This window comes from Pan troglodytes, chromosome 11 (genome assembly GCF_028858775.2).
Source record: "Pan troglodytes isolate AG18354 chromosome 11, NHGRI_mPanTro3-v2.0_pri, whole genome shotgun sequence".
NCBI classification, from domain to species: domain Eukaryota; kingdom Metazoa; phylum Chordata; class Mammalia; order Primates; family Hominidae; genus Pan; species Pan troglodytes.
In genome coordinates, this window is record NC_072409.2 from 82,620,373 (window position 1) to 82,634,128 (window position 13,756).

Consider the following 13,756-nt stretch of genomic DNA (forward strand, 5'->3'; position numbering starts at 1 on the left):
AAAATTCTGGAGGCATAAAAAATAATACAGTAGCTGGGCGTGGTGGTTCACGCCTGTAATCCCAGCACTTTGGGAGGCCAAGGCAGGTGGATCACGAGGTCAAGAGATCGAGACCATCCTGGCCAACATGGTGAAACCCTGTCTCTACTAAAAATACAAAAATTAGCTGGGTGTTGTGGCACACACCTGTAGTCCCAGCTACTCGGGAGGTTGAGGCGGGAGAACTGCTTGAACCTGGGAGACGGAAGTTGCAGTGAGCCAAGATTGCATCACTGCATTCCAGCCTGGCGACAGAGCTAGACTCGGTCTCAAAAAAAAAAAAAAAAAAAAAAAAGAGCCTGGTGTAGCTGGGCACCTGTAATCCCAGCTACTCAAAAGGCTGAGGCAGCAGAGAATCCCTTGAACACGGGAGGCGGAGGTTGCAGTGAATGGAGATTGTGCCACCGCACTCCAGCCTGGGTGACAGAGTGAGACTGTGCCTCAAAAAAAAAAAAAAAGTAATACAGTAGACTATATACAGTGTGACACAAGTCTTGTAGCTGAAAAATAAGCAAAAATACATTCTTTGCTATATATATGTATGTAAGAAAACTATTTTAGAAAAAGAAATAATTCCTACAGGCAGATGGAGAGGAACACAGGAGTAGTACAAACTATTAATAATTTTCTAGTTTTGGGTTTGGACATTTGTGGGTTTATTACATGATCGTGCTTGATAACATATAAATGTGATACATATTGTTTGTATGAGATATATATATATATATATATATATATATATTTTTTTTTTTTTTTTTTTATGGAGTCTCGCTCCCGTCATGCAGGCTGGAGTGCCAGTGGTGTGATCTCGGCTCACTGAAACCTCTGCCTCCTGGGTTCAAGCAATTCTCCTTCCTCAGCCTTTCAAGTAGCTGGGATTTCAGGCATGCGCCACCACGCCTGGCTAATTTTTGTATTTTTAGTAGAGACCAGGTTTCGCCATGTTGGCCAGGCTGGTCTCAAACTCTTGACCTCAGGTGATCCACCCGCTTCCGCCTCCTAAATTGTTAGGATTACAGGCGTGAGCTCCCCCGCCTGGCCAGTATGTAGGTATATCTAAAAACACAAAGAAGGAATAGCTGTAGTGTGAGGATGGCGGAGTTGGGAGGCGGAGGGGGGGGCGCCAGGGGGAGGGGAGGGGTAACAGGTGGGAGCCTGGTGAGATCACAGGGAATCCAGGGAGGATGACTGTATCTGACGTCCCACAGTGGGAGGAGCCGAGCCAGGGGAACCAGGGCTGGGAGTGACCAGGGAAGGGCCCACAGCTGGAAGTCCCCAGCTGTACAGTAGCCTTCCTCGGTAACCTTCTACAAGCCCCTTCCCCGCTCTCATGCTCAGTGGCCCTGTGAGCCTTTCTCATTGTTGGCATTCCAGAGCAGCATGGTCCTAAGGCCTCAGTTACAGCTTAGAGAGGCATATACGGGGCCCAGGGTTCTGGTTCCTACCCTCCTCTGTCCCTCCCTGAGCACTTCAGCCCTCTGGCATCCTCCTGTCCCTGGGAGGGGCCCTGGAGGCAGGGCGGCCATGGGTTCATACAGAGCCCCCACCTGCTGTCCACTGCTCTGCCACAGGCTTACACTAGGCCTGTTGCCCCTAACACCTTGCAGTTTCTGGTCCCAACGTCAGGCTCAGATGAGCCCTGACCAGTCGCAGAGCAATCCTTTCCATTCTCTTGGCAGGTATCAGGTGAGAGCCCCCAACGTGCCAGGCACCATTCCAGCATTGAGGACACAGGCATAAGGAAGATAAAAGTCCTTGTCCTCATGGAGCTAGCATTCTATGTAAAATATATGGCATGTTATAGATGCTATGGAGAAAAAGCAGGCACAGTGTCTAGAAAGTGTGGGGAGGTGTGAAGAGAAGATGGCCTCACTGAGAAGGTGACTTTGAGTAAAGACCTGAAGGAGTGAGGGAGTGAGCCATGTGGACACTTGGGGAAAGAACATGCCAGGCTGAAGGAACAGCCAGTTCCCTGAGGGGGAGCTGGAGGGGCCATGGTGCTGGAATGGAAAGAGGAAAGGGGAGATGTCAGAGAAGTAAGGGGGATGGTGGGTGCTGAGGCCAGGCCTTGGGGAGAGATGAAAACAAGGGTTGGGGCAGAGGTGAGGGAAGTCTCTGGAGGAGAAAGGCAGGTCCTGCTCCAGGAAGGACGGAAGGAAAGAAGGAGAGAGGCAGGAAGGAAGGGAGGGAGGGAGGCATTAGGATAAGGTGGGGTGGGCATCATAGCACCTTGTGGGTCCCTGCTCTTGGTTTTGCTGTCACGCACACACGTGCATGCATGCACACACATGCACGCACATGCATGCATATGCATGGTTCCTCCTGTAGATGGATCTGTGCAGCTGTGGGACCCAGGCTGGGACATGAGCCATGGGAGCACTGGACCCTCTCCCATTCTCCCAGTCCCAGCATGGACTGGTTGTGTGACCTGGATAGGACCCCTCCACTCTCTGGGCCTCAGTTTCCCCATATGTACAGAAGGCTTGGATCTTTTGGTATCTGGGGAGCCCCCCAGCTCTTCTTACAGCACTTTGAAGCCTCACATCATGGCCCCACTCCCAGGCCAGGCCCATCCAGGGCTCTGCAGATGAATGTATGGTCCTCAGCCTGGTAGTCCCAGCTTTGAGAGGAGCCCCTTACCCTTGCCTGGCCTGCTCTCCCATTCAGCTCCAGGGATTCCAAGGGATATTGGCAGCACCCCGGTCTGGCTAGTCTTAGGTTTCCTCCCTCAGATGGGGTCCTGCCGCCTAGGAAGAGGTGGGAGCAGCCACCTCAGGCCTGGCCTGGTGCTGGCACCCTCAGTGTGAAGAGGCCGGAGTCACTCCGAACAGCACAGCTGCTCCACACCCACCTCTGTGCTGATCTTACAGTAGGAACAGCGAAACTCAGGGTGACCCCGGCCCTCCTGTACATGGCAGGGGCTCATACTGTGGCACTTAGCACAGACAACGAAGCCAGCCCGCCCGGATCCAAATACCGGCCCTGCCACTCACTAGCCGTATGACCTTAGGTAAGATAATAGCTCCCACTTCACAGCGCCACTGGGAGGATGACACGGGCGATGCCTGGCACATGGGAGTGTGTGTGCTGCTGTCACTAAGCACCCTCTAAAGGGAGCTGCATGTCGTCATGCACATCTGACACACAGGGAAACTGAGGCTGGGGAGATTGGCTCAGTAAGGGGCAGAGAGCAGGAATTACAGCCCTTGTCAATGTGCCCGTGAAGCCTGTGCTTTCACCCAGAAACCAAGGAGGTGACCTTGGCTAGTTTTTGTTTGGTTTTTATTTTATTTTATTTTTTAATTTTTTGAGACGGAGTCTTGTTCTGTTGCCCAGACTGGAGTGCAGTGGCGCGATCTCGGCTCACTGAAACCTCTGCCTTCTGGGTTCAAGTGAATCTTCTGCCTCAGCCTCCTGAGTAGCTAGGACTACAGGCATGCGTTACCACGCCTGGTTAATTTTTGTATTTTTAGTAGAGACGGGGTTTCGCCATGTTGGCCAGGCTGATCTTCAACTCCTGATCTCAGGTGATCCACCTGCCTCCGCCTCCCAAAGTGCTGGGATTACAGGCGTGAGCTACCACACCCAGCCTTGTTTGGTTTTTAAATTGTGTATTAAGTATATTTTGTAAACATGAGTATATATAACATATAGGTATAGTTAAAATAACAAACACACAAAACAAAACTACAGATAAAAAAAAAACACTCAAGTGTGCACCCTGAACTTTGGGCAAGTGATTTAACCTCTGTGGGCCTCAGTTTTCATACCTCAAAAATGGGATAATGGGGCTGAGAGGAACTGAGATGCTTCAAGTTTAATTCTTGACACTGGCATTCCCTTGTGACAGAGCAAGGCTGGGTGGAGTTTACCAGAGCTCATGGTCTCTCCTTGTCTCTGTGGTCAGGAGCCAAGGTGGGGGTTCTGGAGAGGATGCTCTGGGCCTAGTGGGAGGGCCTGGTGAGTCGAGGGTGGAGGCTCCAAGGCTGGGTCAGGGGCTGAGGGAGAAGACATACAAAGCTCACACAGATGAGGCCCCAAATTTTGGGTTGATCCTTTGAGTCCTCCAGGGACCCAACCAAACCCTCACTGGCCAATGAGGAAGAGTCCTTAGATGGGGGTTGCAATAGGCCCCTGGAAGAGCCCCGTCAGGGCTAGCAAAACTGTGTTCTTGCCCTCCCCAACCCTCACCATTCCCCAAGCCCTGCCTTGGCCTCTGGTCCTGTGCCAGGGGATATGAGATGATAAACTTCTAAGGGTAAAGGGAGACTCAGTTTTTGGGCGGAGGAAGGCCAGTTGAAGGTGCCCTCCTGGGCCCATCCAACCCTTTCACCCCGCAGAAGTCTCTGATGTGGGGAGGGGATGCCTCATTTGAGAGGCCCTCCAGAGCCCCGCTGGAAGGACTCCCTCTTTCCCCACCACCCCTGACCCCCAACCCAGTGCCTACCCCAGCTCTCAAGGAACTTCTCACCTGTACCAGGCAGTCTTGTTCACCAGGGACAGGGGTTAGGAGGGCTCCAGCTAGAGGGAATGGCAGGAACAAAGGCACAGAGATTGGAGCCCCAGGCTGCTCAGAGTGGCTGCAGAGGAGTGTCAGGCCTCTGAGCCCAAGCTAAGCCATCATATCCCCTGTGACCTGCATGTATACATCCAGATGGCCTGAAGCAATTGAAGATCCACAGAAGAAGTGAAAATAGCCTTAACTGATGACATTCCATCGTGATTTGTTTCTGCCCCACCCTAACTGATCAATGTACTTTGTAATCTCCCCCACCCTTGAGAAGTTTCTTTGTAATTCTCCCCACCCTTGAGAATGTACTTTGTGAGATTCACCCCTTGCCCGCAAAACACTGCTCCTAACTCCACCGCCTATCCCAAAACCTATAAGAACTAAAGATAATCCCAGCACCCTTTGCTGACTCCTTTTTCGGACTGAGCCCGCCTGCACCCAGGTGAATTAAACAGCCTTGTTGCTCACACAAAGCATGTTGGTGGACTCTCTTCACACGAATGCGCGTGACAGGGAGCAGGCAAGGTAGGGAGTGGCTGGAGGTGCTTAGGGCCAGGATGGGCAGCGGGGACTTTCATCTCTTAGAAAGTCAGAGAAGAGTGTTAAGCCAAGTCATGGCAGAGCCAGATTTGTGCCTGAGAAGAGGCCCTTTAGCCCTGTGTGGAGGCTGAATTGGAAGGGGAGGGACTGGAGGCAGGAGAGCAAGGAGAGGCAGCTGAATTGACATAGCTGGTGAAGGGTGGGGGAGAAGAGAGGATGACCAGATAAGAGATTCAGAAGCTGGAAGTTATGGACCTTGAGTCGGCTGTGGGAAGGGTGGAAGGTGTTGTCCAGGGCTCTGTCTAGGAACTGGGTAGGTGGCAGAGACATCAGAAGACAGTTTGCGGGGGAAAGATGGCTGCGGTATTGAACATGCTGAGTAGGAGAGGCTCGTGGGACATGTAAGGAAAGCCAGGGATCTGGGCTGGAGACAGAGCACTGAAGCCCAGCAGTGGCAGTTGAAGGCTTGCAGGTGGACGAGGTGGCCCAGGGAGAGATTGCGGAGCCCTCTAGAGCACCCATATTGGGGGATAAGAAAAGGAGAGGAAGTCGGCCGGGCGCAGTGGCTCACTCCTGTAATCCCAGCACTTTGGGAGGCCGAGGCGGGCAGATCATGAGGTCAGGAGATCGAGACCATCCTGGCTAACACGGTGAAACCCCATCTCTACTAAAAATACAAAAGATTAGATGGGTGCGGTGGCAGGTGCCTGTAGTCCCAGCTACTCGGGAGGCTGAGGCAGGAGAATGGCGTGAACCCGGGAGGTGGAGCTTGCAGTGAGCAGAGATTGCACCACTGCACTCCAGCCTGGGTGACAGAGCAAGACTCCGTCTCAAAAAAGAAAAGGAGAGGAAGTAGCCAAGGCTCATGGCCTCCTTTGGCCCTGGGAGCCTGAACACTCTGAGGCCTTTACTGACTATGTGCCCTGGGGCCAGGCCCTTCTCTCAAGGGGTTCAGACAGGTCAGGATAAGTGAGAGAAACTCATCCTCTCCTAGGCAACCTGGAAGAAAACCCTAGAGCCCCTCACCCTACAGGACTTCCTGTAGCACCGAGTCCTGCAGCTTCAGCCCCTGTCTCTGGCTTTGGACATCTCTAACTCTTTCCCTGTTCTCAGCTTCCTGCCTTCAGGATGAGGGTGTGCCCAGGGCACAGTTGTCTTTGGATATCTTCTCTTTCACCCTCCTTCCCTACATGGTTTCACCAGCCTTTAAATACCATTATAGGAGCCATTAACAGCTCCCCAAATTAGATCTCCAGCCCAGTCCTGCCTCCAGACTTTAGACTCCCACGCACAACTGCCTACTGGACAGATTTTCATCCCCAAGCCTGCTCCTCTCACAGGCTTTCCTATCTCAGTAAACAGCAAACTCAGTCTTCCAATTGCTCAGGCCAAAAACTTTAAAGTCATCCCTGACTCACTCTCACACCCCACATCCCAGCTGTTGGCAAAAGCTGTAGGTGTTAATCTTCAAAATGTATCCAGAATCCAGCCACTCCTCACCACTACAGCACTGTTACCTTGGTTCCAGCCAGTGCTGCCTCTTTCAGACTATAGCAGGGGCCTTCTGGTCTTCCAGCCTCTTCCCTTGTTCCCACTCAGCCCTGTGGTCTAGTCTCAGTACAGCAGCTGGCATTACCCTTTAAAAAATGAGCTAGGGGGCTGCGTGCGGTGGCTCACACCTGTAATCCCAGCACTTTGGGAAGACAAGGCAGGCGGATTACCTGAGGTCATGAGGTTGAGACCAGAATGGCCAACATGGTGAAACCTCGTCTCTACTGAAAATACAAAACTAGCCGGGCGTGGTGGTGCACGCCTGTAATCTGAGCTACTCGGGAGGCTGACACAGGCGAATCGCTGGAACCCAGGAGGCGGAGGTTGCAGTGAGCTGAGATCACACCACTGCACTCCAGTCTGGGGGACAGAGCGAGACTAGTCTCAAAAACAACAGCAACAGTAACAACAAAAGCTAGCTTCATCATTCACTCCTTTGCCTTAAACCTTCCCATGGTCTACAAAGGCCCACCCTATCAGGTTCCCTTTGTTACTGTTCTGAGCCCTGCTACTTCCCCCATCAATCACTCCCCTACAGCCTGACGGCCTTGCTGTTCCCTCAAGTTGTATAGCGCGCTGCCACCTCAGAGCCTTTCCCTCTCTGCCTTGAATTTCCTTCCGAACTGTGTGCGGTTTTTTTTCCCCTGGTGCCCATACTGTGTATATCAACTAGCAGAGAGAAAATAATATTAAAAAAATGAAAATGTGACAAATTTTGAAAATATTGGTTATAAACTCTACTGAAGAGTTTTAAATAAAGAGAGCTTTCCTGAGGCAAAGTGTAAGCGTTCCTCCACCCCACCCCCAGGCTCGAGGTTTAGGGATACATACTGCACCCTAGTGGCCACTGGAGAAAAAGCCCTGTCTTCTAGAGCAGGAGTTGGGGATTAACCGGTGTTTCCTGCTTTGGGACATGTGTAAACTTCCCTCCCCCTTGGACTGACCTGGGCCACTCTGCCCCAGGAACTCCAAGAGGAGCTGTACAAATGCTCCAATTCCAAGGCAGTTTTAAGACAGTTTCAGGGGCAATTCACACAGCTCTTGTCAAGGTCACAGACCTGAGAGGAATTTCAGATCACCGGTTGTTTGCTGAGTGATCTTCGGCAAGTGACCTAACTTCTCTGATCTTTAGTTTCCCCTCTAGTAAAATGAGGATAATAAGAATACATACTTCATGGGGATTTTTTTTTTTTTTGAGACATCTCTCTCTGTTGTGTAGGCTGGCGTGCAGTGACACAACCTTGGCTCATTGCAGCCTCAAACTCCTGGGCTCAAGCAATCCTCCTACCTCAGCCTCCCGAGTAGTTGGGACTACAGGTGCATGCCACCACAACTGGCTAATTTTTGCATTTTTTGTAGAGACGGGGTCTCACTTTGCTGCCCAGGCTGGTCTTGAACTTCTGGCCTCCAGTGATTCCCTCCTGCCTCAGCTTCCCAAAGTGTTGGGATTACAGGCCTGAACTACTGCACCTGGCCTTTGTTTTTTTGGAGGCAGGGTCCTGCTCTGTCATCCAGGTTGCAGTGCAGTGGTACAAACGTGGCTCACTGTAGCCTCCTGGGCTCGCACAACTTCTGGGTTCAAGCGATTCTCCTGCCTCAGCCTCTTGAGTAGCTGAGATGTGTGCCACCATGCTGGTTTCATGGGGCTTTGAGGAGTAAGAGATGGCTGTGGTGCTCAGCACATATTAAGTGCTCAATAGCCATTACGTACTGTTAACAAAGGTTCTTGGGAAAATGTGAGCAGATGAGGACTTTCAACTCCCTCACTGATGTGTCAAGCTTGAAGCTAGTGAGGGGAGTGTCAGTGGGGGTGACCAAAACCTTGGCCCTTGTCTAAGCAGCTTGACTACGGCTCTGTTCCTTTCCCTCTTCCCCAAGAGCTATTCTCTGAGAACTGTACCAGGTATGGGCTCCAGAGGTTTGACTGTGCTGAGATGCCACGTGGCACTGGGAGACTCTCCTGATCTCTGACCCTCATTGTCTACCCACCACCCTCAGGACGGCTCTGGGAAGCACATGATCAGGAACCATTATCTCACCTGACAGATGCAGAAACTGATGCCCAAACTGCCCAGGGACAGAGTGAGCTGAGGCAGCAACACAGACATCCTAGCTGTCCAGCTGGATTCTCTGCAGACAGCTCTCCCAGAAGGCTGTGCATTATGAAGAATGACCTTGCAAAGCCTGGGCTGAGGGGAGCCTGGGACGCTGGCAAGGACTTCCCACTGAGCTGTGTTTGGGGAAGCCAGGAAGAAAAACAGCTCCCCTTGTCCTGAGGACTCAGCCCCCTCCTGGTACAGGATGTTTCTAGTGTGGCAGTGTGACCCCAGGGAACCTGTTCCTTCTGGGCTTGGCCTTTGTAGGCTGAAGGACTGACATGGCCTAGAGAAGCCCCTGGCTATCCTTGAGCCATGGGAGATGGTACGGAACATCTGTGTTGAGGCCATGTGGGAAGTTAGGGAGGCTGAACTTTCCAATATTTGTGTGTGAGGAAGGCTAATGAGGAAGGCAGGTCTGCCATGGTGAAGGAGCTGGCCTGGCCGTCCCTCCCCGATTTTAGAAGAGAAGGCACATCAGCAGGTTCTCCTTAGGGAACAAGGTCTCCAGGCTTTCAGGCATAAAGAAGGAAGGCCAGCACTACACAGGAGGGATTCTCCCCCAAACCTTAATCTATAGGACTCAGTGAGCGAGTCTTTGCCCTTCCCCCTCCCTCAAGACTGACACTCCTCCTCCTCCTCCTCCTCCCCTGCCACCTTCTCTGGCCTCTCCAAGACAGGATCTAGGGCTGTGGCCAACAGACCTGCAATTAGGAGGGCCTGCTCTCATCTCCACAGTCCCGCACACACCCACTATTGCATGCCAGGCAGGTAACACTATTGAGAGCAGCCGGCCCTGCCAAACAAGCCAGAGGGAATTTCAGAGAGAAGAATTTGGTCGCTGGAAAGCTCTAGCCCATAAAAACTCTCCTGCTGAAAGAGAGTATGGGAGCAGGGAGAGAAGTTACCACCTGATTCTCAGGGAGCAACAGCTTGGGGTCCTGGTGCCCTCCCTCCATGCATGGGGTGGTGGAGGCACAGGGGTCTTCCCGTCTAGCTCATGCTCCTGTACACTCTTGTCCAGTGCCACTGCTCAGTGAGGAATCCACCAAAGCTACAAGCAGCAGCTTCCCCTTGCTGAGGAGACCGGGGGTCTCCCCTTGGTGATATGAGGGGGGCTAGTTCTCCCGCTAACCTCTGGCATCCAATCCTACCTCCCTGAACTGAATCTCTTCCCTCTTTGCAGTGCCAACCCCCATCACCCTCATTTTCTCTCACCCGGATCACTTCTGCAGCTTCCTGGCTGAGCTTCCTGCCTCCAAGTAGCCCTCCAATCCCTTCTATACTCTTCTGCCTGAGGGACTGCTCCAGAACAGGGTGGGTAAAATAAAGTCCCTGGTCAAATCTAGCCTGCTGCCTGTTTTTGCACAACTCATGAGCTAAGAATGGTTTTTATGTTTATAAATCGTTGGGGAAAAAAGTCAAAAGAATATTTTGTGACATAAAAATCATATGAAATTATTTCAGTGTGCACAAATAAAGCATTAGAACAGAGCCTTACTCTTTTCATTTGCATATTGTCTACGGCTGCTTTCACACTACGATGGCAGAGTTGGATAGCTGCAACAGAAACTATAAGTCTCACAGTCTACAATATTTACTATCTGATCTTTTTTCACAAAACATTTGCTGAATCCTGGTCTAGATCCTAAATCTGGCCATGCCACTCTGCTTAGAATTCTTGTCACTCCCTGTGGCTCTCCACGAGCTGACCCCTGTCCACCTCTCCAGCCTCATCACCCGTGCCCCTAGTTGTCTGCCTGCTCTGGACAACCCTTACTCAACCATTCCCCCAGCCCTGTCTCCTGCTGTTTACCTTCTCTCGGCATGGGCCTCTTTCCTCCTCCAAATGGCAGCCTACCATCTCAAGCCTCAGCTCAAATGCTTCCTCCCATTTCACTTTCCCACACGTGTCCTGCTCTGACCCCCAGAGCTAACCCATTTCTACCGCAACTTCACAAAATACTCCTCTTAGGACTCTTCAGCTTTTAATAACCGATTAACGACCTGTTGGTGGCAGACTAGCCAATTCCACTGAGAACATCTGTTCACGTGTGTCCTCCCTGGATTACTAAATGTACGAAACCAGGCTGCATCTGCTTCCCACAGCCCTGGCACAAGGCTGGCACAGGGTAGGCATGCAAATATTCACCAGAAGAGGCCTGGTTAGCATTCCACACCTTCTACTTGGCTAGTATTATGGAGGAAGATGTGTACATATTTTCTAGATACTAAGTATCATTTTTATGAACTTTGAGGATCAGGTACCTCCACGTGTATTACTCCTTTAATCTTCATAACCCTAATGAGGTCAGTGAAACTTTCATTGCATCAAGCGGCAAATTATGTGGCACAGCTAGAATCTGAAGTCAGGTCTCCTGCCTTTTGCTGATTCTGAGATACTCTCACACGTACTGTTCACCCACTGAACCCACTGCTTGAAAGAGGTAACAGATGCTCATGGGCTTCCTGTTGTGTGTGGGGCCACTGACCTGCACTACATGGGTCCAGAGAGAGGTGGTTTTGTTTTGTGTCACTTCCCTCCAGTCACCTGTTCCTGCTGCTGTACCTGATCCCTTTTGAAGCAGACTGGGTAAGGACCAAAGGACAGCCCTGCTACAGGAGGAGGAGGATTGAGGGGAAAAAATGAAAAGAAATAAAAAAATGAAAACACCAAAAGGCAGCCCTATAAAGTTAAATTTTATAATTTAATTAAGTGCTTGTTTTTGTCACTCTACTTTTCAAGTCTCCTGCTACTGCTCTGGGGCTCGTGGCTTGCTCTAGGGCAGAAGGAAGTTGCTGGAAGCCTGGCCTCCAGGCTGGAGGGGTGCCAATGCAAGGGTCACACTAATGGAACTATCAATGCACCTGCCTTAAAGGAGCCTGAAGAATGCCTCCAGTGGGCTGCTGGGCATAAGCCCTGGACTGTCCATATACTACTTGGAATATTCAAACAGAGTCCAGAGCTCAGAGGCAGGGAGAGCCAATATGGCTGCTGAAGGCCTAGGGAAAGCAACACAGGACAGTTGTCCATTTGAGACTCTTTCTCTATCAAAGAGGAGTTAGGGATATACTGGTCAGTTCAGAGACCACAGTGTGACCCTGGCAGAAGAACTTGCTCTCTATATTTCCTACCATCATGGGGGACGGCCAAACTGATTGTTACTGAACAGGTTCAGTGATGTGGTATGAGAAGTGCCAGGGACTTAAGGAAATAGAATTCTGTAAAGCAGCCTGACCCCCTTCTAGGTCTAGAACTGATCACATTGGGAAATGCCAAAATAAGTTCAGCTAGATATACCTATGAGAGGTTTTGGCAAAAGACTTAGGTATGATGGCTGTGTTTAAGATAACGTGTGTGATTCCAGATATGGTATACCAATTCATTATTTGGTATTTCAGACTAAAAAATTCATTTGTGCTCCTAAAGATTTTGATCAGTTTGGGTAAAGCAAGCAATGTCTGTCTGATGTTTCAGGCATTTTCAGGAGGACAAATAACTGGGACAACTGAGGCTATGACTCAGTGGCATAAAGTTGGTTTCAGGCTTAAAGTTTGGTTTGTCCAAATAAAGCCCAATAGTCCCCCAACTCTCAGAGCAATCACAGTGATGGTGTAAAGAGCCTCTTTGAATGCGTGATTGCATACCTAGTGACCATACAATCAGAGATCTGGTCATAATGAAACACTTTATACAGACAGGAATAGACAAGGGATTTCTGACACACTCATGCTTTGGATGTGTCAGTACAAGACAGTATGTGAGACTGTGATTCTGCCAGGCAGAGGGGAACGGGCATGATTTATCTGCTGGCAAATAAGTCTCCGCTACACCTAATCATTCTTTTATCTAAGTGCATCATGATCTTCTTAGTCCTGGACGTCAAAATAGTCAATTATTGGCTCCTTGGTTATTTTCTGTAAATTACTGCTCCCAGGATTCCTGAAAAACAAACAAAGAATGATCAGTCTTTTCTTCTTTGGGGGAAACAGATACAGGACTTCAGAAAGTTAAGGATCAGCTGATTTACCATTTGTGAAGCTTAAACATTTATTTTATTTTATTTTTATTTTAGTCTTATTTTTTTTCCTTCTGCCCTTTGTGAACAATTTTTTTAACTTTTGTGTTTCCTTCTAGATTTACATATTACATGGGGAATTTTATTCTGTGAGATAACAAATTCTCTATTTACACTTTACAGTTTAGAGGTAACCTTTCACAATCTATTTACAGGATTTCATATATGATGATGATTTTACTCTGCCTTCACAGTTCAATGAATGCTCAGTTAACAGCTTAAGCCAAGCGAGCATCTCACTTGTGAAGTTTTGATAGTGGGACAAACATGAGCTGGTGATTTTGAAATTTGGTAATGGGCACATGGGCATTTATGATAGTAATACTATTCTCTCTACTCTAAAACATTTCCATAATAGAGTTTTATACAAAAATAAAGCAAGCCAAGGGTTTTTAAAAAGATAGCATGGGATGGCCAGGTGCGGTGGCTCACGCCTGTAATCTCAGCACTTTGGGAGGCCGAGGCGGACGGATCACGAGGTCAGGAGATTGAGACCATCCTAACACATGGTGAAACCCCGTTTCTACTAAAAATACAAAAAATTAGCCGGGCGCGGTGGCAGGCGCCTGTAGTCCCAGCTACTCAGGAGGCTGAGGCAGGAGAATGGCATGAACCCGGGAGGCGGAGCTTGCAGTGAGCCGAGATCGCGCCACTGCACTCCAGCCTGGGCGGCAGAGCGAGACTCCGTCTCAAAAAAAAAGAAAAAAAGAAAAAAGATAGCATGGGATAAACGGGCCAATAACTCCACATGGTTGTGTCTAAGCAGGACTGGACCCGACTCTGGCAGTTTCTGAGAAAACCCCTCATGTTTCCAAAGTGACCGCCCATATGGATTTGCAGACTGTGCTGACCAGAACCTAGGACACCTGGCTCCCGGGAGTGGAGAGGGGCTGGTCCTGGGGACCAGGACGCTCTTGGCTGAGTCTGAGCTCAATGGGCAA

General features: G+C 50.1%; 1 protein-coding gene across 29 annotated transcripts in view; it reads right to left on the reverse strand.

The window, feature by feature from the left end:
- Positions 1-11,425: 11,425 nt before the first annotated feature.
- NFX1 (nuclear transcription factor, X-box binding 1) overlaps positions 11,426-13,756 on the reverse strand; it is an 81,100-nt gene continuing 78,769 nt past the window's right edge. For 22 of the 29 annotated variants that reach the window (XR_010148728.1, XR_010148725.1, XM_054658743.2 and 19 more), the window contains one exon: positions 11,426-12,679. Coding sequence is in view for 20 of the 29 variants with exons in the window: in XM_054658743.2 (XP_054514718.1) it covers positions 12,607-12,679 (73 nt within the window). In the remaining 9 variants the exon portion in view is untranslated. The remainder of the gene's footprint in view (positions 12,680-13,756) is intronic. The other 7 variants (XR_010148731.1, XR_010148732.1, XR_010148730.1 and 4 more) reach the window with 1 other exon arrangement.